Source organism: Nomascus leucogenys, chromosome 4 (assembly GCF_006542625.1).
Source record: "Nomascus leucogenys isolate Asia chromosome 4, Asia_NLE_v1, whole genome shotgun sequence".
In the NCBI taxonomy this organism is placed as follows: Eukaryota; Metazoa; Chordata; class Mammalia; order Primates; family Hylobatidae; genus Nomascus; species Nomascus leucogenys.
Window position 1 is genome coordinate 72,391,757 of NC_044384.1, and position 24,733 is coordinate 72,416,489.

Sequence of the window (24,733 nt, forward strand, 5' to 3'; positions counted from 1 at the left end):
CATCTAGCTCCTTGCCTCTCCATTGATTTTGTCTATCCCCAGCCTCAGCCTCCTGCTTCCATGGTCTCCCTCCTGGACCTTGTCATTCAGCCCTGAAGCTCCCTGCCCTGAGCCTGGCACTTGCTGACTGTCACCCATCTCTTCAGCTTACTCACCGAGGGCTCACAGCAGTTCTCTGGCCTCCCTGAGACCCCCTGCCCGCTGGCCCTGCCTGTTTTGTGCTCTCTCCCAGCCTGCCCATGCCCCTCTCCTCTTGTCACCTCTGCACTCCTGAGTCTGTCCTTATAGTTGCTGTTTCACAGGCTTGCATGACTGCCGGGTGCTCCTCTCCCTCTCCTTTCCTTCCTGGCAAGATCCCAACCCTGGCTTGTCCCAGGAGCCTAGCTCCTCCTGCCTCCACCCTTGCAGTGAAACCACACTGGAGGGAGCTTCTCCGCCCTGCTGGGGATTCCTGGTGCCCCTCCACGTGAGGCTTTGCTGCCTCTGCTCCTGTGTGTGTCCTGCAGCTCCCGCCACCCCCCACAGCTGGGGGCCCTTCTTTCCTCTAGGAGCTCCTGCCACCTCCCCTGCTCCTGCTGTCACTCTTCCTAACTCTTGACTTTGCCTCACACGTGAAAAATAGACAGGCCCTGAGACTCACTGAAAGGCTTCTGTTTCCATCACAGATGAACCCTCTGCCTGGAACCGGGCCTATCCATTCTCGCCTCTTGGGGGGCTTCCTGTGGTCCCCTCTGTCTCCAGAGCCATCAGCTTCTCCCTCTTTGTTGATGTGTCTCCACCAGCACCAAGTACACTCCACCATCACTGGGTTAAGAAGCATCTTCCTCGGCCCCCACACCCTTTCCTTGTGGCTACCCCTGTCTCAGCAGCCCCCTGCCCTCACTTCCTTAGGTCATGGCTGCTGTCACCTCATGCCTGGAACTCCGTCCTATGGAAGTCACTTAAGAGCTCCATGTGCCAAATCCAGGGTCCGTTTTGTGTCTTGGTTGACTTGACCTCCCAGCACCGTCGACTGTTCCTCCACTTTGGAGGACTTCTCCGTGCAGCTGCTGTGCGCCGGGGCTCAAGTTTTCCTGCCTCACCTGCTCCTATTCAGATCCCTTGCTGACTCCTCTCCCTGGTTTCTGAAGACTGGCAGGGTCCTGGCCCAGCCTGCCTGTGCCTTTCCTTCGCTTCTGTCTGTGTTCTCCTACACGATGATGGCCTGTGGCCTATGACTCTCATGACTTCCCGTGTGCTCGGGCCCAGGCATCGCACCCCAGCGCCTGCTTGGCTTCCACATGTGGGCGTCTCACGGGCACATCAGATGTGATATGCCCAAGAGAGGCCCTACGCCTCCTCCAGGCTCAACCTCATGTCAGTAAGTGGCAACACTATCTGTTCATTGGTTGTTATTTCTGATTTATCTTCTTCCTCCCTCCTACTTAGTCCATCAGCAAGTCCTTTGAAGCTTGTCTTCAAAGTAGAGGCCACACATGCCCATGTCTTTTTCTCCCCTTTACCACTGTCCAAGCTGGAGGCAGTCACCCTGTGCATCATCTCATAGCCAAACTGCTGCAGCCATGACTTACCTGGGCTTCCTCGTCCCCTTCAATGCCTTGCAATCTCTTTTCTACAGAGCAGTCTGTAACGCTTTAAAAATGTAAATCATCTTATTGCTCCTCTGCATAAGTCCTTTGGTATCTTTGCATTATACTTGTAATAAAACCTAAAACAGAATATCTGACATACCTGATTTTTTAAGAAAATACTGTGGTTCTTGTTGAACTCCTTTAGGGATCTAATGATTGGTGTTTTTTAACCCCAGTCTGAGGTAGTAAGGCCCGTCACAGTCATCTGCTTGTTCTCCAGTCTCTCCGAGTTTGAGTTATGATATATGTGTTCCTTTTAGAGAGCTGTCTGGAACTCGAGAATCATGGCACCACAGACGTGAAATGGCATCTGTCATCTTTAGCGCCACCTTATGTCAAGGTCAGTCATGACTGCCTCAGATACAATCGTTTTAATGTTTAAACTTTATCCAGTATGTTCTAAAAACTGACTATGAGCATAGGTTGATATTGCTGGTTATTTGCTTGTTTGTTTTCTGAGACAAAAGTCTTGCTCTGTTGCCGAGGCTGGAGTGCAGTGGTGTGAACACTGCTCACTGCAGCCTCAGCCTCCCAGGCTCAAGCAATCTCCTGCCTCAGCCTCCCATGTGGCTGGGACCACAGGTGTGCACCACCATGTCCAGCTAACTTTTTGTTTTTTTGTAGAGATGGAGCCTCACCACACTGCCCAGGCTGGTCTCGATCTCCTGACCTCAAGCAATCTTCCCACCTCAGCCTCCCAAAGTGCTGGGATTACAGGTGTGAGCTGCTGCACCTGGCCTTGCTGGTTGTTTGTTCCACCAATTCATTTAGTTGGTTTTCTCTTTAGATGAGGATGATATATGCCTAGTCTTTTTCACAAGGTGGTTTTGAGAGTCAAATCAGAGAATATGTACGGAAATACATGTTTGCTCCATTTAATGCTGTCTCCTAGCCCTGATTTTATCTGAAATAACTTTATTTTGAGAAATATGTAAAAATTGTGTTTCTGAGCATTGTATGTGCACATGCATGGCTTTCCCCCTCGTGTTCTGAGTGCTGTCGTATGTTCCCATCCAGCGGTGCAGGAAACGGAGCTGAGCGCTCTTTGCCAGTGAGTCTAGCCTACTATGTATGGCAGTAATCTCCACCAGGGCACCACCTGAATTCAGCGGGTGTGTCATTGGTGTTTAGAACACTGTGGTCTCTCTGCCATGTATTTTGTGTGATAGTAACAGTTTTGAGCCATAATACTACCAAAATGTGTACAAAAAAGAGTTTCTGGACCTACTGTGAAAAAATTAAAAACTACTTGGGAGGCTGAGGTGGGAGGATTGCTTGAGCCCAGGAGGTCGAGGCTGCAGTGAGCTATGATTACGCCACTGCACACCAGCCTAGGCAACAGAGCCAGACCCTATCTTAAAAAAATAAATAGATAAAAATTAAAAACTGGTATTGCATAAGTTATTAAAATGCACATTCAACAGGGTCTTCAGAATCTTTGAGGAAAAGATAGTTGTTTGACATTATGAGCCTCACTATAAAGATCACTATAGCCAGGGAAGTGATAAAAGTCGCCTTGTGTGACCTCTCCTTTGGTGATGTGAGTCAGCCTGATGGCCTTCTGCAGAGCTCAGTCAGGTAGCACTCCCATTTTGGGAATACCTTGTGTTCTTCTTGTCCACTGCTAAGTGTGTTGGTGTGTTCTCAGCAGCCATAGAGGTAATAGTGTCTCTGTGGGATTGATCCATTGGCTTTATGGTTTTTAATTTGCTTAAATGATTGCTTTGCAGGGAGTTGATGAAAGTGGAGATGTTTTTAGAGCTACCTATGCAGCATTCAGATGTTCTCCTATTTCTGGTCTACTGGAAAGCCATGGGATCCAAAAAGTAGGTTTTGATATTTTTTTCCATAGGCAGTTAGTAAGAATATCATGTAAATTGTCCAGGAGTGCCTCATTTGATTCCACCCATTTAGCTTGTTTCACCTGGAGCCGTGCTACTCACAGAGCCAGTCTGCACCAAGAGAAGAGTCTGCCTCACTTACAATGCACTGTAGCAGATAGTCTTAGTGTGAAAAAGTGGTCAGCTAAACAAAACGGCACACTTAGCAATAAAGACCACAGACTGCCAGTGCTTACAGTCATACTGCACTGATGGAGACGAGAGTTTTGTCTATCAGCCATAGCCAGAAAAACCTGCCATTACTCAAAAACAGCTCGGTATTTGTGGCATAGTCAACAGTATATCTTCATGTGTGACAGATCCCTCCAGCTACTACGACCCTCTTAAATGTTAATTCATTTCTATACCTGACATATTCCCTTCAAATGTCTCCTAATAACACTAATCACCCACTTGGCCTCAGCAATATGCTTTTTCATTCTAATTGCTGAAACTTACTGGCTCATTTATTAGACAATCAGACTTAAAGTAAGTTATAGAATGTAGCTGTGAACTGAGAACTGACTGTAAAAGAATCTTGAAATAGCTGTAGCAGTTGTTGCAAACTGCGCACTTTACTGGGTCTGTATAACAGGCTTTCAGAGGGTTTCTCACTTTTTTTGGAAAGACACACAGTTCTACAAGTGTAGTTTAGTTCGTTCCCCAAACCACAACAGAAGCAAAGCAGAAGAACAGGGGATAAGCACATTGCTCAAATAAAGTTCAGCGTATGAGGCGGTATTGCAAAAAGAAACCCAACAAGAAAGACATCCCGTGTCAATCGATCAGAAGACTTAACCTTGTTAAGACAGCAGTACTCCCTAAATTGATCTACATATTCAGCACAGTCCCATTCAAAACCCCAGCTGGGCCCAAAGCAGTCTACAGTTAATTCTGTTCCTATCAAACTACCAATGTCATTTTTCACAAAACAGGAAACAACTATGCTAAAATTCATATGAAGCCAAAAAATAGCCTGAATAACAAAAGCAATCCTAAGCAAAAAGAACAAATCTGGAGGCATCGTGCTACCTGACTTAAAACTATACTATAAGGCTACAGTAACCATAACAGCATGGTAGCAAAACAAAAACAGACATAAACCAATGGAACAGAATAGAGAACCCAGAAATAAAGCCACACACCTACAGCCATCTGATCTTCAACAAAGTCAACAAAAATAAGCAATGGGGAAAGGACTCCTTATTCAATAAATAGTGCTGGAATAGCTGGCTAACCATGTGGAGAGGAATGAAACTGGACCCCTGCCTTTCACCATGTACAAAAATTAAGGTGGATTAAATATTTGAACATAAGACCTCAAACTATAAGAATCCTAGAGGGAAACTTAGGAAACACCATTTTGGACATTATTCTTGGGAAAGAATTTATGACTAAATTCTCCAAAGCAATTGTAATAAAAAAACACAAAAATTGACAAATGGGACCTAATTAAACTAAAGAGCTTCTGCACAGCAAAAGAAACTATCAACAGTAAACAGACAACCTACAGAAGAGGAGAAAACATTTACAGACTATTCATCTGACAAAAATCCTAATACCCAGGATCTATAAGGAACTTAAAACAATTGAACAAGCCCAAAACAAATCACCCCATTAAAAATGAGCAAAAGACATGAACAGACACTTCTCAGAAGAAGACATACAAGCAGCCAACAAACATGAAAAAATGCTCCACATCACTAATCATCAAGAAATGCAACTCAAAACCACAATGAGATACCATCTCACAGCAGTCAGAATGGCTGTTATTAAAAAGCTAGCAGCCTGGGCAATATGGCGAAACTCTGTCTCTACAAAAAATACAGAAATTAGCTGGGCATGGTGACAAAAAATACAGAAATTAGCTGGGCATGGTGGCACACACCTGTAGTCCTACCTACTTGGGAGGCTGAGGTGGAAGGATCGCTTGAACCCAGGAGGCAGAGGGTGTAGTGAGCTGAGATTGTGCCACTGCACTCCAGCCTGTGTGACAGGGTCAGACCCTGTCTCCAAAAAAATAAATAAAACATAAAGTCAAAAAACAATAGATACTAGCAAGGCTGCAGAGAAAAGGGAATGCTTATACACTTAGTGTGAATGTAAATTAGTTCAGCCACCGTGGAGACCAGTTTGGAGATTTTTCAAAGAACTTAGAACTAATATTCAACCCAGCAGTCTCACTACTGGACATATACCCAAAAGACAGCAGATTGTTTTACTAAAAAGATACATGTACTTGCACATTCATCACAGCACTATTCACAGTATCAGAGACATGGATCAATCCACCGTTGATCACCGGTGGATTGGATAAAGAAATGGTGGATTGGTACATGTATATCATGGAATACTGTGCAGCTGTAGAATCAAATCATGACCTTTGTAGCAACATGGATACAGTTGAAGGCGATTATCCTAAATGAATTAACACAGGAATAGAAAACCAAATACCACATTTTCTCACTTACAAGTTGGAGCTAAATATTGGGTACTCATGGATATAAAGATGACAGCAATAGAAACTGCGGACTACTGGAAGTGGGAAAAGCACTGAAAAATTAACTATTGGGTACTATGCTCAGTACCTGGGTGATGGGATCATTCATACCTCCAACCTGAGCATCGTGCAGTATACCCAGGTAACAAACCTGCACATGTACCCCCTGAATCTAAAATAAAAGTTGAAAAAGGAACAACAATATGCCCATTTTCCATAGTGGTAAAGATATAGGTGTCATGCATCTATTTTAAAAAGAAAAAAATTGAAAGTAATGAGCTAAGCAGTCATTTGTAGAATGGTGAAAATAACAAAAAATCCAAAGAAGAAAAAAAAAGTTCTAAAGCAAAACATAGTAAAATTAAAAACAAAGAAATGAGAGAAGATTAACATCTCCAAAGCTGCTTTTTTTTGGAAAAAATAATAATAACAGACAAACCTTTGGCAAAATTGACCAAGGTGGGAAAGAGACAATTTTACACGAAAAGCATTTGTCAAGTGAGAATCTAGCAGAATGAGATTAATCAAAAATTCAAAAAAACTTTAAAAGAATTAAAGGTAAATAAATGTGTTGCAAAAAGAATGACTTAAATATCAAAGATTTCTAAAATGCCTCTTTCATGAACCCCTCAAATATGTTTTCCAAAATGGTCTTTATGGGTTGTCCTGAGAATTTATACACCTTATACCATTGTATAACTTTGGCCCCCCTGCCCTGCAAAAAAATTGCACCAAAATCTAAGCCCACTTTATTCTTTGTTCATTCTAAGATTTAGTGCACAGTTGTAATTAAAATCTAAATTTAGTTAAGTAAAACAGAAAAACTAATTTAAAAATAAATCCAGCTGGGTTTTGTTTTAAAATTGAAAGGCTGATTCTGAAATTTATATAGATACACAAGAGATCTAGAATAATCAAACAATCTTGAAATAGAACAAAATTGGAGGATTTACACTCCCTGCTTTCAAAACCTACTACAAAGCCACATTACACAAAACAGTGTGGTATTGACAGTTCCACAGAACTATGGAATAGGAATGTGAGTCCCAAAATAAATCCTAATGTTTATAGTCAATTGATTTTTTTTTTTTTTTTTTTTTTTTTTAATAAGGGCACCAAGACAGTTCAATGGGGAAAGAATATTTTTCAACAAATAGTGCCTGGGAGAACTAGATAGCCACATGCAAAAGAATTAGGGTAGACCCTTACTGTATTAGAGTCCTCCAGAGGGGCAGAACTAATAGGATATATGTATATATGAAAGGAAGGTTATTAGGGAGAATTGACTGACATGATCACGAGGCAAAGTCACACAATAGGCTATCTGCAGGCTGGGGAAGAAAGAAGCCAGTAGCAGCTCAATCTGAGTCTAAAAGCTTCAAAAGAGGGAAGCCAACAGTGCAGCCTTCAGTCTGTGGCCAAACTGACTGTCAGAGGGCCCCTGGCCAAACACTTACGTAAATCCCAGAGTGCAAAGGCTGAAGAACTTGGAGTCTGATTTCCAAGGGCAGGAGGAATGGAAGGAAGCATCCAGCACGGGATAAAAATGAAAGCCAAGAGACTCAGCAAGCAAGGTTATCCCACCTTCTTCCCCCTGCCTCCTTCTAGCCTGCTGGCAGCTGATTGGATGTGCTCACCCACATTAGGGTGGGCCTTCCTCTCCCAGTTCGCAGACTCAAATGTCAGTCTCCTCTGGCAACACCCTCATAGACACACCCAGAAACAATACTTAGCAGCCTTCTAGGCCTCCTTCGATCCAGTTGAGTTGACACCTAATATTTGTGGAGTTTTGTTGTTGTTTTGAGATGGAGTCTTGCTCTGTTGCCCAGGTTGCAGTGCAGTGGTTCAATCTCGGCTCACTGCAACCTCTGCCTCCTGGGTTGAAGTGATTCTCCTGCCTCAGCCTCCCGAGTAGCTGGGACTACAGGTGCCCACCACCACACCTGGCTAATTTTTTTGTATTTTTAGTAGAGATGGGGTTTCACCATGTTAGCCAGGATGGTCTCGATCTCCTGACCTTGTGATCTGCCTGCCTTGGCCTCCCAAAGTGCTGGGATTGCAGGTGTGAGCCACCGTGCCTGGCCTGAGTTGACACCTCATATTAACCATCACACTTACCTAGTACCATATACAGAGATTCACTGAAAATCAACCATAGACCATAAACATTAGACCTAAAGCTATAAAACCTCTAAAAGACAACATAGGAATAAATCTTCATGACCTTAGGTTAAGCATTGGTTTCTTAGATTTGACACCAGTAAAGCACAAGCCACAAAAGAGAAAATAGGTGAATTATCAAAATCAAAAAGATTTGTGCTTCAAACAACACCATCAAGACAGTGAAAGACACAGAATAGGGACAAAAATTTGCAAATGATATATTTGACAAAGGACTTGTATCCAGAATACGTAAAGAACTCTTACAACCCAGTAAAAAGAAATGGCCCAATTTTTTAAATGAGCAGAGGATTTGAATAGACATTTTCCCAAAGAAAACATACAAGTCGTCAATAAACATGTGAGAAGATGCTTAGAATTCCTAGTCATTAGCAAAATGCAATCAAAATGAGAAATGAAGTATCACTTAACACCCACTAAGATGGCTGTGAGTTTTAAAAAAGCAGAAAACAGCAAGTGTTGGTGAGGATGTGGGGAAATTGGAACCCTCATGCATTGCTGGAGGGAATGTGAAATGGTACAGCCGCTATGGAAAATAATTTGGCAGTTTCTCAATAAGCCAAACAGAATTACTGCATGACCCAGCAATTCCACCTCTGGATATACGCTAGAAAAGTTGAAGCAGATTTTCAAACAAAAACTTGTTCACAAGTGTTCACAGCAGTGTTATTCACAATAGACAAAAAAGTGGGAATCACCCAAATGTCTGATGGGTCGATAAAATCTGGTATATCTGTAAAATGAAATATTATTTGGCAGTGAAAAGGAATGGAGTTACTGGTACATGCTATATCCAGATGGATGAACCTTGAAAACATTATGCTAAGTGAAAGAAGCCGGTCACAGAAGCCCACAGATGTGTGATTCTATCTATGTGAAATGTCTAGGATAGGCAGATCTATAGAGAGAAAGTAGAGCCTGCTTGCCAGGGGATTAGCTGAGATACTGAATGTTAAAGTTCCCAGTATGTGCCTAGGGTGTAACATGCAGTAATACTAGTTTTCCCCTCCTCCGTTCTGTTGTGTTTTTGGTATATGAAGGGGTGTAGTTAGGATTTCATAGTCCCGTAGTCCCCAGTGATGGTTTTTATCCATTCCTTTGTTTTTCACCCTTTCCTTCCTTCATCTTCTTAGAGTCCAAGTCCCTGGTGGTGTAATTCTCTAGTCAGATGCTCTCCTCTCCCTGACCAGTCCTGCTTTTGCCTCCAGGCTCTCAAAAGCCTTGAGCTCATGCTGGCTGGGTTATTATGTTTAAGGTTCTGCATGGGCAGAAATTAGGCCACTTATGTGTTTTAATGTTTAAGTCCAGACTCAGGAATACTGATTCATTGTTAACCTGATTCATTGTTAAGTGATCAGTATTATCAACACTAAATTATCTGATAAAGCCAAACGTCTTAATATTGGTAATTGTTATAAAATGCTGTTTTTAAACATGACAGTTTTCTCATGATTGAGCTTTTTACAGGTTGTACACATGCAGGGTGTGTTTATCACTGAGCTATGTGCCCAGGGTCACTGGCTGTGACTGACATTTGGAAGCTAATCATAATGCGAGCTGCCACTGTGGAGCATCTGGTGCTTGTCTTGTTCTGCCTCCTGTAGCCGCCGCCCCCCTCACTGTTGTCAGTCCTCTACAGCTCCTGGCCGCTGTGAGGCCTTTGTCCTGGTACTGCTTGGCCAGCAGAGGGTTCCATAAGCACGCAAGGGAAGACGATTGCAGGTCTGTGGTTGGACCTTCCTCGTGTAGGTGTTGTGCTTGACAGCTTCAGTGCTTTCTGATAATATTCCCCCCACAGTAAAGCATTTATTGTACATTTTAAGAAATATGTTATATAAAGTCTTAAGCAAAAATGTGTTTTGGATCTGGTATAGTAACCTGCTAGAAATGAAATTGTCCAAATTCTTTCAATTAGTGGGAAAACTAGCCAGTGCAAAAGCATTTGTTCCTTTAATTTTTTTCATACCAAATCTTTGAACTGGTGATCTAGCTACCACTGTGTTTAATGATCAGTGTCTAAATTTCTCTTCTGTATGTATTTCGTAGGTCTCCATCATATTTTTGCCCAGAGGTAGGGGGGATTATGCCCAGTTTTGGGATGTTGAATGTCACCCTCTTAAGGAGCCTCACATGAAACAGACGTTGAGATTCCAGCTCTCTGGACAAGTGAGTAGTACACTGAATTTAAGTAAATTATTGTTTGTATTTTAAAAACAGAAAGGGAAATTAACAAGAAAAATTGGCCTGAAAATGCAGAATATAGCCCCATAATCTTAATTTTCTTATTTGTCTTTATTAATTGGCATGTTTGAGGACTGGGTTTGGCTGTATTGTTCATACAGCCCATGAAACCCATGTTTGACTTAGTTATATAAGAAACTCTGTGTGCTTGTGCATCATGTATGTACATGGGCACATGAGAGAGAGGAACCAGACAGTACACAGAGAGCGGAACCAGGCAGTACAGAGTACAGAGCTTGCAATTTAGGGGATTTAAAAATCTTAAATCTCCTTTTAAAAATTTTTAAAGGAAATGATAGAATTCAAATAAGTAAATGTCCATATATTTTCTTAGTTTTTATTTCTTTCTCCCTTACCCTGTGATTTTTCTGTACAGAGCATCAAAGCAGAAAATGAGCCTGAAAACGCATGCCTTTCCATGGATTCCCTCATTAAAATAGATCATTTAGTTAAGCCCCGAAGACAAGCTGTGTCAGAGGCTTCTGCTCGTGTACCTGAGTATGTTGTTTTTGTCATTCTTACTGAGTTTTTTCCCAGTACTTTATTGAGGAATAGAGTCAGTAAAATGCTCAATGACTTTACCTGAGTTCACGTGTGTTACCAGCACTCCAGCCGTGATACAGAATATTCCTCTCGCCCAGAAATTTCTTACATATCCCTTTGCAGTCAAGATTTGTCCTGTTCTGATTTCTGTCATCATAGATTCATTTTGCTTGAACTTCATATAGGTGCATATGTGTGTATATATTCTTTGTGTCTGGCTTCTTTTTCTCAACATACTATTTTTAAAAATCCATTCATGTTATTGAATATACCTATAGTTCATTCCTTTTTATTGTTTAGTATTCCATTAAATGAACGTATCACAATTTATTCATTTTCCTGTTGACTTTTGGATGTCTTATAATTTGGAATTATTATGAATTAAGGTGCTATGAATATTACTGTATGTGCATTTCTAAAGATGACATACATTTTCATTACTTTTGAGTACAAATACCTAATTTTACCCAAAATTGCCGAGTCACATGATAACCATGTGTTGAACTTTAAAATAAACTGCCAAATAGTTTTCCCTAAATAGTTGTACCATTTTATGTTCCCATAAGCAGCATATGAAAGTAGATTCTTAAAAAGCTTTAAAATGTAAAACTTATACCAGCCGCATATATAGCTTTAATGAGAATATTATTTAGTATTCTACCTTATGAAAATATTTCTTATAATCCTTAATTAACTAGTAATTAGGTGTAATTAAGTTCTTGAGGAGGATGCCTGGAAAGACAATATATGTTAAATATCTGCTGAATTTAATATAAATTTAGTCATTTATTTTTTAATGGGAGCCAATAATGTATTTGGAAGAAATTAGAGCCCTTTAATGAATGCATGTTCTTGGCACACTCCCTCCGGGCTGTTATCTCTTGCTTCTCTCTTGCTCTCTACACCCCGCGCCTCCATGGCTCCCGTCTGGAGACACAGCCTCACCGACCCAGAGCGCACATGGGCTGCAGGGAAACAAACGAGAAACTGGGAGAAGTGACAGAGGCAGCTTGGTCTGTGAAACCTGGGAAGGACTTCCGTGAAAGGGGACATTTAAGTTGAGGAGGATGAGTGGAAATGGCCTAGGTGAGGAGGGTGGGAGAAGTTCCCAGGAGAAGTTCAGTGTGAGAGGGGAGTGGTGGGGGGCAAGGCCAGAGCTGAGCCTAGGAGGTGGTTGCTGTTCTGGAGAGCTGGGAAGCCAGGGAGTGACATGATCAGGTATGCGTGTGTAGGACAGTCCCCTGGCTGTGGTATGACTGATAAGAAGGAGGTGAGGAGGGGCTATTTTAAAGGAGTCCAGGAGTAAAATAGTGTCAAGGAATAGGAAGAGAACGGGCAGACTGGAGATAGGAGGGCCTCTGCGATGGACTGGATAAAGGGGGATGGCTGTGAGAGGGTCGGCTCCTGGATATCATTCAGCAAACACAAGTGGAGGATCAGGTTTGAGGACAAAAATCACAAGTTCATTTTTGTATTTGTGGAGACTGAAGGTGTTTGAGCTATTCTGAGGGACCGTTGTGTAGTGAGTGAATAGATAGGGCTGCTGGGGGGTGCCAAGCTAGGTGTGAGGGGAAGGTCAGATATGCAGAGAGTTGGGGGTGGAGGGGAGCCTGCAGAGACCCAGGAGTGGCCAGAGAAAGGAGAGGCAGCTGTGCAGGGTTTGGGAAGCCCAGGCAAGAGCCAGTGCCACCACCAGCAAACATTGCCCGGAGGCCACACCTGCATCAGGCACTTGGAGCAGCGTGTGTCCCTGTGATAGTGAAGTGCAGTTGGTACTGCATCGTGACGGGGCCAAGTGAAATGAACTGAGGTAAAGGGCCACCTTCATACAAACTGGGCTTCTGGCAGGTAGTGACCCAGGCTGTGAGGAGAGTGAGACCTATCCAGCACCCTTTATGAGAGGATTCCTGCTGTCATCCTCTTCACATAAATTAGATAAGTTGTCATTACAAAACTTATATTTGAAAATAAATCGCCAGGAAAAACACAAATTAATGCAATACTACATAATTTCAATATATAAAAACGGTTTAAGTTACTGTAGATTTCAGATTCTTAACTTTTACACCTATTCCCAAAGCAGGCAGCTTGATGTGACTGCTCGCGGAGTTTATGCCCCAGAGGATGTGTACAGGTTCTTGCCGACTAGTGTGGGGGAGTCACGGACACTTAAAGTCAATCTGCGAAATAATTCTTTTATTACACACTCAGTAAGTTGGAAATATTACTATGGGTTTTGGAAAAATAAATGCATTCTACTCTGATAACAAACATTTTCCTGATGATTCTATAGACTATAAGTTGTAATAATGAGGTAATTTTTCTTTTTTTGGAGATGGAGTCTCGCTTCACCCAGGCTGGAGTGCAGTGGTGCGATCTCGGCTCACTGCAAGCTCCACTTCCTGGGTTCATGCCATTCTGCTGCCTCAGCCTCCTGAGTAGCTGGGACTACAGGCGCCTGCCACCATGCCTGGTTAATTTTTTGTATTTTTAGTAGAGACGGGATTTCACTGTGTTAGCCAGGATAGTCTTGATTTCCTGACCTCGTGATCTGTCCGCCTCGGCCTCCCAAAGTGCTGGGATTACAGGCATGTGCCACCACGCCCGGCCATAATGAGGTAATTTTTAAAAATGCAATGTAAGGCCAGGTGCAGTGACTCACACCTGTAATTCAGGACTTTGGGAGGCCAAGGCAGGAGGATTGTTTGAGCCCAGGAGTTTGAGACCAACCTGGGCAATATAGTGATACTCCATCTCTACCAAAAAAATCCAAATTAACCGGGCATGGTGGCACGTACCTGTAGTTCCAGCTACTTGTGGGGCTGAGCTGAGAGGATCACTTTAGCCTGGGAGGTTGAGGCTGCAGTGAGCCGTGATTGTGCCACTGCACTTCAGCCAGGGTGACAGAGCAAGACCCTGCCTGCATCCCCCCAAAAATGCCTTAGTATTGTATTTGAACATAAACTCACTGGAAGTTTTTATAATCCTTTACTTGAAAATCAAAAATTTGTTTTATATTTTAATTTTTAACTTTTTCTTTTTTTTCTGTACTATTATACACACATATTTCTGGACAACCTTTACTTTAGTTAAAACTAGATTAAATTCATGTTAAAATGTTCTTAAATATGTTTTCATTACGTTAGCATTTATTGTCCTACCTAATTTTGTGGCAATACCTAAATTTACAAAATGTATCTGTAATAAATAAATGCTTGGTATGCTTATGTATGCTAAAAGATCTAATTTTCATAACTTTATAAAGTGTTTTCTATTAAATTCCAGCTGAAGTTTTTGAGTCCCAGAGAGCCATTCTATGTCAAACATTCCAAGTACTCTTTGAGGTAAGTTTATCGCAGATCACAGTGTTCTCATCAGCAATGCAGGACTTTTGTCTCTTGGGAGTTGGGGCTTGTGAGGTCCCCTCTGCTGCAGGTCCTCCATATTCCTCACCAGCACCAAACAGCATTAGTCAGAGTCTTCGCAAGTAGAAGCAGAGAAAAGGAGCCTGCAGGGGGACAGCTCCAGACCGTCCATGGTGCACTCAGCGGTGCCACAGTGCACAGCATTTGAGCTGGTGTGACTCCTCCCACCCAGGATTTGCAGCCACATAAATCTTAGAGCTGTAATTATCTTAAGATTGACTTTTAGAGTAATTCCTCTTTCAAACGTTATTTTCACTGGTATGCTGAGAATCAAGGACTTAGATTTTCATTAATTGGGACAAAAACCTTTCTGGGTTAATTGGGAAAACTTTTATTGTGGTGTTTTCCAGTTGCCATTCTTCAGACACTCCTTACTGTTCTTAAATCAGGGCCTCATTTTCTTGTTATCCTTGCTAATTTTTTTTTCTATATGATGCACATTTAGGTTGAACTCTCGAACTGGGTTGTCACTGTTATTTAGAACTTAATAGTAAGGTTCTGTTGGGCTTAATGCTGAAGAATAATTTTAATTTCATCTTTGAATCTTTAAGTCATTTAATTATTGTAAAGTCTCTCATTTTAGCATTAGGAGACTATTCCAGAAACATGTTCTATTCTATGAAAATTTGGACCACTCTGCAAACATTCTAGGCCTACCATTTATGCACTTACTAAGACCAGCGGTGCTGTACAATTGAAGTCACTCACAGCCCTGGATACCGGAAAGATGGCTTGATTGAGGACTGTTCCTTCTACCTTACTCTTTCTTTTTATTCTTTTATCTCTCACACCACCTCTTCCTTCTCCTATGGACTATAAAATATTTTAATATGCTTGAGGGCTAAACCCTTCCTTTCCCTCCCAGGAGACTGACCTCAAGGCACAAACTATAGATTTTAGTTCTGAAAATTCAACAATGAATACATCTAAAAATTATCATAAACTTGATAAACTGGCCTCAATTTCCTTATTTGTAAAATGGAGATGCCAGTGCTAGCTACTGACAGCATAGAATTGTGAGGAATGTAAGAGATGTGGTAATAATGCCCAGACATAGCAAGCGTCAGGTGTTAACATCATCATCATCATCATTAAATCTCCCCTGTAGGTGACCTTGGCTGGCAGGATGCATCAACACTCACTCTACAGATTTTGATAGAACCTCATTTTATTATCAGTGTGTCTTCATTTAATCCCTATGACAACTACATAGAAGAGAAAGGCCCAAGTTTAAAAATCAGCCAAATCCAAGTTTTCCAACTTCTGTTCTCCAAGTTCTCCTCTCATAGTAGTCTGTGGATCTCTCCAGTTATTGTAGGCTGCCCCAATTGATTTGAGACTAGTGATGCTCTAGTGTGCGTAATAATAGGTTGGAACTACTAAAATACATGGTAGCACAACTGCAGAGGCAATTAGTTTATTCAGAAAAAGATCATTTAAATTTCTAATTGTTGTAACTATTTTTAGTAACTGAGTACAAATAGATACTGAATAAATTATCCTGAACACTATTATTATCTAAACTCAAATTTTATCATAACTGCATTATTCATTCTGCTTCCTCAGATTGGTTCACATCCCACATCTTCACCAGCTTTTTGCAGAGTATATTTTTAAACATGCAGTAGATCAATGGAATACTTCTGTATAAACTGGCATACATCTGTCACAAATTGGAGGGACTTTAGATTTTTATTTCAAGGAGCTCTTCTTACCTTAAAAAATATTTTTTTTAGGCCGGGTGTGGTGGCTCACACCTGTAATCCCAGCACTTTGGGAGGCCGAGGCGGGTGGATCATGTGAGATCAGGAGTTTGGACCAGCCTGGCCAACATTATGAAACCCCATCTCCACTAAAACTACAAAAATTAGCCATGCATGGTGGCGGCCGCCTGTAATCCCAGCTACTTGGGAGGCTGAGGCAGGAGAATCCCTTGAACCTGGGAGGCAGTCGTAGTGAGCTGAGATCACGCCACTGTACTCCAGCCTGGGCAACAAGAGTGAAACTCTGTCTCAAAAATAAATAAATAAAATATTTTTAAAAGCTTCTAAACAAAGTTTCATTTAAAAAAAATTATCTTGAAGAGTCTAGTACCAGCTTTAAAAAAACAATATTTACGTATACCTCATCCTCATCTGTAGTTTTGATAAAGCATCATTATTTAAAATAAACATGTTAAATTATAGCTTTATGTCACTGTTCTCCATTTTATAGCTAGGTATGAGGCAGTCAAAACTTTCCTGCAGTTAAACAGTCATTTTCCAACTTTCATTATTGAATACGCTGTCATTTCAAATTCTTTTTTGATGTTATATTCTTTGCTTAATTTGCCTTCACAGATTTTTTTAAAGAATTGCATTTCTGCCAAAATTTGTGGGCCAATTCAGATTTGACTCTTTCCAGAGAAAGAACCTAAACCTATTTCATCACAATAGTGCTACAGATGGCAGTCTATTTCTGATATGGAGTGTAGGGACAAGACCAGCCGAGTGGAAATCAGATAAGGGGATTTTTGAAAGATGCCTAAAACATTTTTAATGAGAAACTCAAATTTTATAAATGAGATGACATTTTGCTTAGCTTCAACTTGTTTTCTATAAACCACTTTTGAGATATGAAATGTGTTCCTTGCTGGTCATGTAAAAGTAGACATTTTTGTGGACATTAACTTGTAGACTTGCTGTTCCAGTGCATGAAGTTAAGAGTCATGAATTACAGCCCTGCGTTCCTGTGCAGCTGTGTCACATTAATGGCATCTGAAGGAACTTAGAAACGTGAGAAAATATTTCTAAATTAAGCAAAATTTGGACAGTTCAATTAAGTTAGCATTTAAAATAGTATTGCAAGGTACGTAGTTTGTACTCTGAACATATTTAAATCTTTTTAAACTTTTATGCTTTGAAGATAAATTTGAATGAAATAATTTTATACTCTATTACTGGCAGACACTTAAGTTATTCTGATTATGGTGAGTTTCCAGAAAGTCTTCATCGATATTAACTATCACTATAGGACTACAGGGTAAATGCATAATAGTACCGATTTCAGCAATAGCTTTAATAGCAGCAGCTCATTGTAAATTTGGTAAAGTATGAGTAAGAAAATCATGTGTATGAAGCACTAATTCTGTGATCTGTTTAACCAAATGAACTAAACTCTGGGTTATAGGAAACTTTTTATTTTACACAAAGAAAGGTGGAAACACTGGCTCCTTTATAGCAGAGAATGACCTGTGTTGACCTTGGAGAAGCAGCAGGACAGTAGAGGCAGATGCCACAGGAACCCGAGTGACAGTTCTTACCACAGAACTGAAGTCATGGGCACTTACAGCATTGTGTGCTGTTGTATTTGTCCCAAACACGAGACACTGTGACTTTAGACAAAGGGTCACAAAACATAATTGCCAGATGAGACCAACAGTTAGCTTACCTTGGCAGTGGAACAAAATCTGTGTTCTTAAAGCCCTGAGAAGCAATTCCCAGCCTTTACTTAATCACATTTTTCATTTGGTAGATCACTGTCTGCTCTATGACACCATTAACTACACATTTCCAAAGTAATAATAAGATTGTAGTCATCTATAGGGTACAGGAGATAATTACTTACAAATATGCACTTTTTCTGAGGCCACCGGAAGGCCTAGTGGGGCTGCTCTCCGAAAGCTCCAGCACTAGCACAGGGAAGTGGCTGTTCCCTATAGGCTGTAAGCTGATTCTAGCTTAAGGAGGCAGAAGAGTTCCCCCAAGAAGGTACAGGGGTTTTGCGCAGTGCAGAGGTGGGTGAACACGAATGTATGATAGATTATAAGTAAGGTAATAGGGAAAAGGAAACATTACTAACAGGTTTTCTTATAAAGGTTCTTTTTTGAGGGTTCTGAGGGATCGTCTCTTTCTTATATCTTTTTTAAAAGAATTTATGTTTCTACTTAGTCCCAAAAAGCATCTTTCTCTTAACCTATTGTTTTATGAACATCTAATCCCAGCTGAGTTGTTGTAGCTAATAGGTTTCACCTCAACTGTGCCCTCATGTCCTTGCACAGTGCAAGGTGCACAATCCTGGCATACCCTGCATGTCATTTCGGAGAGAAGGACAGTTCCTAGAAAAGTGAGAAGCCAAGGAATAGAGTTATCATTGAGCTGCAGTGACCTCTCACCCATGTGTGGGAACAAATTTTATTACCTTTTTCAGTTTCTTTGATAATGGTGGTACCTTGTATGTGCTAGTGTACTGGCTTTTTTTCTGTGGAAACTGTTCCTTTAAAAAAATGTTTTGGGCCGGGCATGGTGGCCCATGCCTGTGATCCCAACATTTTAGGAGGCCAAGACGGGCAGGTCATCTGAGGTCAGGAGTTCAAGATCAGCCTGGCCAACATGTGAAACCCTGTCTCTACTAAAAATGCAAAAAGTAGGCAAGGCGCGGTGGCTCACGCCTGTAATCCCAGCACTTTGGGAGGCGGAGGCGGGCGGATCATGAGGTCAAGAGATCAAGACCATGCTGGCCAACATGGTGAAATCCTGTCTCTACTAAAAATACAAAAATTAGCTGGGCATGGTGGCGCATGTCTGTAATCCTAGCTACTCAGGAGGCTAAGGCAGAAGAATCGCTTGAACTCGGGAGGCAGAGGTTGCAGTGAGCCGAGATCGTGCCACTGCACTCCAGCCTGGCGACAGAGCGAGACTCCGTCTCAAAAAAAAAAAGCAGTAGCCGGGCCTGGTGGCATATGCCTGTAGTCCCAGCTGCTCAGGAGGTTGAGGCAGGAGAATGGCTTGAACCAGGGAAACAGAGGTTGCAGTGAGCTGAGATCGTGCCACTACACTTCAGCTTGGGTGACAGAGCAAGAATCCGTCTGAAAAAAAAATGTTTTGAAAGAAAGGAAGGAAGTGTGGTTGCTAGAATTTGTAGGTTCCACTAAGCCCTTTCCACGTAGATGGGGCCTGCAGGGAGTTGGGGGCTGAGCGTGCACAGCCTGATGGCCTCTCTGCTCCCTAGATGCATTTCTGCTCTGTCATTGCCTTTGCAATGACATCTATCATTAGTTAGAGAGAGGATCTGAACTAGACCTCCCCACTGGGTTCAGAGGACTTTCCTGCTACCTTTTCCCATGTGTGTGTGTGTCTGTGTTGAGATTAAATTAGTTCTTAATAATAGTATTACAAAGTACTTTTTAAAATATATCCATCTTGCTGGGAGTGTTCTATAGCCGTATTAAATGTTGTGGTTCTTTCTAAATTGCATTCCATTTTATTCAGTGTATCTGTAAATCTAAAGCAGATGATATATTTTTAATCACAATATACTTAAATTTTCAGTTTAATATAGAACAATTCTGTATTCTGTGATGAAATTTATTAATAATGAGTTCTTCCAGAAATTTTTTGGGGGATATTTTATTATTTTTTAGTAATTCATAAGTTATAAAGCCTCTTAAATAGGCAAATGGTACTATATTTATCCAAGTATTGACCGCCAACATGAAAGAGAAAATTGTAGCTAATGGCATGGGCCAGGTTAGTTTTTTTTTAAAAAGTACATTATCTTTGACATGGTAAAACAAGTGTAATGCCTTTGGGGAAAATAACCCAGACTTTAAATAAAAATAGGGCACTCGTTACCAGCCTCTATATTACTGTAATCTGAAAGTAAAGTTTCTAGAATATTTTTGATGAAAGTTTTGGGCCGGGCGTGGTGGCTCATGCCTGTAATCCTAGCACTTTGGGAAGTCAAGGCGGGTGGATCACTTTAGGCCAGGAGTTTGAGATTAGCCTGGCCGACATGGTGAAACCCTGCCCCTACTAAAAACACAAAAAATTAGCTGGGTGCAGTGATGGACGCCTGTAATCCCAGCTACTCGGGAGGCTGAGGCAGGAGAATTGCTTGAACCTGGGAGGTTGAAGTTGCGGTGAGTCAAGATCATGCCATTGCACCCCAGCCTGGGCGACAAGAGTGAAACTCTGTCTCAAAAAAAAAAAAAAAAAGGATCATATGAATTTTAGAGCAAAAACTGCACAGCCCATTAATGATAGGGTTGGGACAAGTTGTTTTAATCTTTCCAGTACAATATGCTGTCTGGACTGAGTAAAACGGGCATTTAGGGTGTTCCCGAACCCTTTCTTAGGTAGATAGCTTTTGCAGGCAGAATACAAAGCTGTATGTATGATAGTTTAGACCTCTTATTTTCCTTTTTATATATTAATAGTTACTGGATAGCCAGGAATATATAGGTATGCAATACTGTTTTAATACAATTTTAGATTTTTCTCTCCTTTGTGTTATTTTCTCATTAAATAATAGCATCCAGGAAATTATAAATACATTTAAGCTGAATGTGGCTTGACCAAGCTCTTTCCTCAACACCTGAGCCAGGCACTGTGCTGCCTGGGACAGGGTCGCGGATGCTGTCATGACATGCCTCTGTCATGTGCCTGTCTCTTTCCAGAGCCCAGCATTACATCAACATGCCCGTGCAGTTCAAACCGAAGTCCGCAGGCAAATTTGAAGCTTTGCTTGTCATTCAAACAGATGAAGGCAAGAGTATTGCTATTCGACTAATTGGTGAAGCTGTTGGAAAAAATTAACTAGAATACATTTTTGTGTAAAGTAAATTACATAAGTTGTATTTTGTTAACTTTATCTTTCTACACTACAATTATGCTTTTGTATATATATTTTGTATGATGGATATCTATAATTGTAGATTTTTTTTTACAAGCTAATACTGAAGACTTGACTGAAATATTATGTATCTAGCCTACAGTATTGTACTTAACTTTTACAGATGAGAAGAGAGTTCTGTGTTTGCATTGATTATGATATTCTGAATAAATATGGAATATATTTTAATGTGGTATATCCAGAAATTTTTCAGTGAGCTTGTCTTTTTCTATGCTGTCATACAGAAATTAGAATATCACTTTATTCTCTTAAGTATTTTCCAGCTTCTGGGTCTGTTCTGTGCTTTTTATCCTCCATCACACAGTTTCCTTTCTCCTAAGAAATTCCTTCTCTGTTCCTCTGTCGTTTAGCCAGTTGCCCAGAGTAGAAAGGACAACTTACTTTTCAAGCAGCTGGTTATTTTACTGAGGGAAAGTCTTCATAGTCTGTGCAAACACAGTGAAGAGGTTCCCATGTTATTATCTTGAGTCTTTACCTCTCTGAGCTCACGTACTGTATGTAAAGCTAGACAGGAGAACTGCTGCAGAAGCTGGTACAGATGGGGTAGGTTCCAGTGGGATACAGGGAGAGCAGTCTGTGGTAAGCTTGAGGTCAAGACGGTGACACAGTTTTACCCAGGAGGAATGTAGTTATTAATTGCTCTTCTCACCATTATTAGAGAGTCTCCTGATGAAGTTTTCTGAGCCCCAGCTCATTGCCTTTGACTTTGAAGCAACAAAATCCCAGATTGTGTAGTAGCTCGGGGATGATCACAATTGGATATTATGTGGAGTGGAAAGACGTCGAGGCTTGTAGAAAGCTGGCCGGATGACTTAAACTAATTACAGTTTAAGAGCAATGATTGTGAACTTGATAGAAAAACAGATCCCTTTTTTCTTCTTCCACTTCACTTTACTTTTGCCAAGTAATTTTTGCTTAGAAATCAAATTTGTAAAAACACTTTTTTTCACAAGTTAAACAGGTGGTACTTTTACTGATACTGCTTGACTTCTGTTCTAGATTTTGTGCATCAAATATGAGATGACCTCATGCTTGAATTTGTGCTAATTTTTCAACAGTCAGCCTTAAACATTTTAAAACCGTGCTATTGCTTTTTAAGACTGTTTGCCATGGTCTTTTAAGTGTTTGCCAAGGTCAGTTTCTAGCAGTCATAATAATTTCAGTTCTGTGCAACTGTTACTTTGCCTTTCAATTTATACTCAGAAGGTCAAAAAACAGGGTTAAATGATAAAACTGTAAAGGTGACTCTTATTTATTTATTTTGAGACAGAGTCTAGCTCTGTCACCCAGGCTGGAGTGCAGTGGCACAATCTCGGCTTACTACGACCTCCACCTGGGGTTCAAATGATTCTCCTGTCTCAGCCTCCCGAGTAGCTGGGATTACAGGCACCCACCACTATGCCAGCTAATTTTTGTGTTTTTAGTAGAGACGGGGTTTCGCCATGTTGGCCAGGCTGGCCTCCAACTCCTAACCTCAGGTGATCTGCCTGCCTTTGCCTCCCAAAGTGCTAGGATTACAGGCATGAGCCACCGTGCCTGGCCAAAGGTGACTCTTCTTTAAAAGTGACTTTTAGGGATCTGCAGTTTGTCCTTTGCCTCCATGATTTGGAAACATGATGCTTGGCATTTTAAGAGCACGTGGATACGAACAAATGATTTGTGCAACCAGTCGCCACTCCTAAAGCAAATGCAGACTACGCTGTCTTCAAGACAGCTGCCAACGTGAAAGAGCAGTGCCCAGGCAAGGTTGCAGCAGAAGCTTGGCTTTAGCAAGCCTTCTATCGGAAATCTGTCTCCGTTCTTTCCCATCCCTTCCCACATTGATGTCTTGAGTCTCCACTTCTCCTCTGAGCTCCTGACTCATGGGTCCAGCCAGATGTTACCATTTGGTTATCATGTAGGCAGCTCAAACTTCTGATTTCCCTCCCTGCCTCACAGGCTTCACTTGCTTTCCTCATTCTACCAACCCATTTCCTTACCCTCAAGCCCTCATGTTGCTCTCTCTAAATTGTGCCTCTAAGAAATCCTCATCCGTCCATCTCAGCGGTGGCCACAGCAGGCTGAGCTCAGTCATCTCAGGCCACTGCAGTCGTCTCCTCACCAGACCACCTGCTTGCTCTTAGCTCCAGAGCTTTCTCTCCACAGAAGACAGAGTTGCCTTTTGAAAGAGGTAAACCAGAGCCTAGGTTCCCTGCTCATACGTGAGGATAGTCGCTTGCACGTGGCATAAAGCCCAGATTCCTCCCTGTGGTCTTTAGGTCCTCACACCCGGCCACTGCCATCCTCCCTGAGCTCCAGCTGAGTGGCCTCCCTGCTCTTCCAGCCAGCTCAGTGCTTATGTCTCAGGTTCTTCCCCAGGCTTTGGCGTGGCCAGCTCCGCTTCTCAGAGAGGCTCTCCTGCCCCATCCAAGGCAAACTCCTCCTCCGCACATCACACTGTCCATTGTGGTATGGCCCTCATGTTTGCCGCATGTGTTTCTGCTTGTTTGCTCTCCCTCCTGTGGAATGTGAGCTCTGCATGACAGGACACCTGGCTGGTCTTGCTCACCCGCATCCCCAGCACCTGGACAGCCTCGCGTGGCCTGCAGGAGTGTGACTGACCGCCCAGTGGCTCCGGTGCGTTTGCCACACTCTGCTGTTCTGGAAGGCTGTCTGCTCACCGCCCTGCTGCAGATGCCCAGCTGTTTCTCCCCACTCCCAGTAAACGCTGTCTTCTCGGAAAAGCCTCCACTCTTGCCCCAAGATTTCTTACCGGTTTCTTATGCGTCTCCAGGACATACTTCCTAGTAGTAACAGCTAAATGTATACTGGTGCCTCCCATGTGCCAAGCGGTGTCCTAAGTGCTCTGTGTCTGCTGTGGTACTTAATTCTCAACAACTTTATAGAGATTGGGCTTTTTATGGCAGAGGAACCTGAGAGTGGAGAGGAGGGACAGAGCCCTTCCTCCTACGGTGGTCCGTCCACAGTGGCATCTGGGGACAGACAGACGGATTTATAGGAGGCTGGGTCTGGGTCTGGTATGGCCCATGGAATTGATACTTGTATTACGTAAAGAAAGGATCAGAGGGGTTAAGTAATTAACCAAAAGTCACACAGTTAAAAAGTTTGAGCTGGGATTCAAACCTTGTTTTTTTTCTGACTTAGGTACCCAGTTACAGATGGTAGAAACTGTTCTTAGCGTAGAGAAAATGTAATATTAGTATATCGCTGCTTTTAAAAGTTTGTGTTTGGTTTTAAAGCAGCCCTAAGATTGTAAATTAATGTGTCCTGCCAGCTGAGATTACTGGAGTCCACAAGAGTGAGGATGCTTCCTTTGTCAAGCAGGTAAGACATACTGCAGGCAAAACTTAAAGTTCTGTAGAGCTCAGTGATGATGAATGTGCATCATTACTGATTTAATGAGTCCAGAAACGAGACTGTGTAAGAGGGCATCTGTTTTTAGTTTTCAATAAAGGTTGGGATGATTTTATATATGCAATACATAGATTTTGTGGGACACAGATTTCTGGGCAGAATTACACAAGTTCACAACTGTTTGCTCTCCCTCCCATGGAATGTGAGCTCTGCATGACAGGACACCTGGCTGGCCCTGCTCACCCGCATCCCCAGCACCTGGACAGCCTCGCGTGGCCTGCAGGGTTGTGACTGACCGCCCAGTGG

At 41.9% G+C, this 24,733-nt stretch overlaps 1 protein-coding gene across 6 annotated transcripts in view; it reads left to right on the forward strand.

Annotated features, from left to right (window-relative positions):
- Positions 1-21,258, forward strand: part of CEP192 (centrosomal protein 192) — a 137,654-nt gene extending 116,396 nt beyond the window's left edge. For 2 of the 6 annotated variants that reach the window (XM_030810804.1, XM_003276699.2), the window contains exons 39-45: positions 1,892-1,971; positions 3,362-3,457; positions 10,239-10,358; positions 10,810-10,931; positions 13,060-13,186; positions 14,262-14,320; positions 20,838-21,258. In XM_030810804.1, coding sequence (XP_030666664.1) covers positions 1,892-1,971; positions 3,362-3,457; positions 10,239-10,358; positions 10,810-10,931; positions 13,060-13,186; positions 14,262-14,320; positions 20,838-20,976 — 743 coding nt within the window. In that variant the 3' untranslated portion in view covers positions 20,977-21,258. Of the gene's footprint in view, positions 1-1,891; positions 1,972-3,361; positions 3,458-10,238; positions 10,359-10,809; positions 10,932-13,056; positions 13,187-14,261; positions 14,321-20,837 lie in introns of those variants that run through there. The other 4 variants (XM_030810807.1, XM_030810803.1, XM_030810806.1 and 1 more) reach the window with 3 other exon arrangements.
- Positions 21,259-24,733: the final 3,475 nt, after the last annotated feature.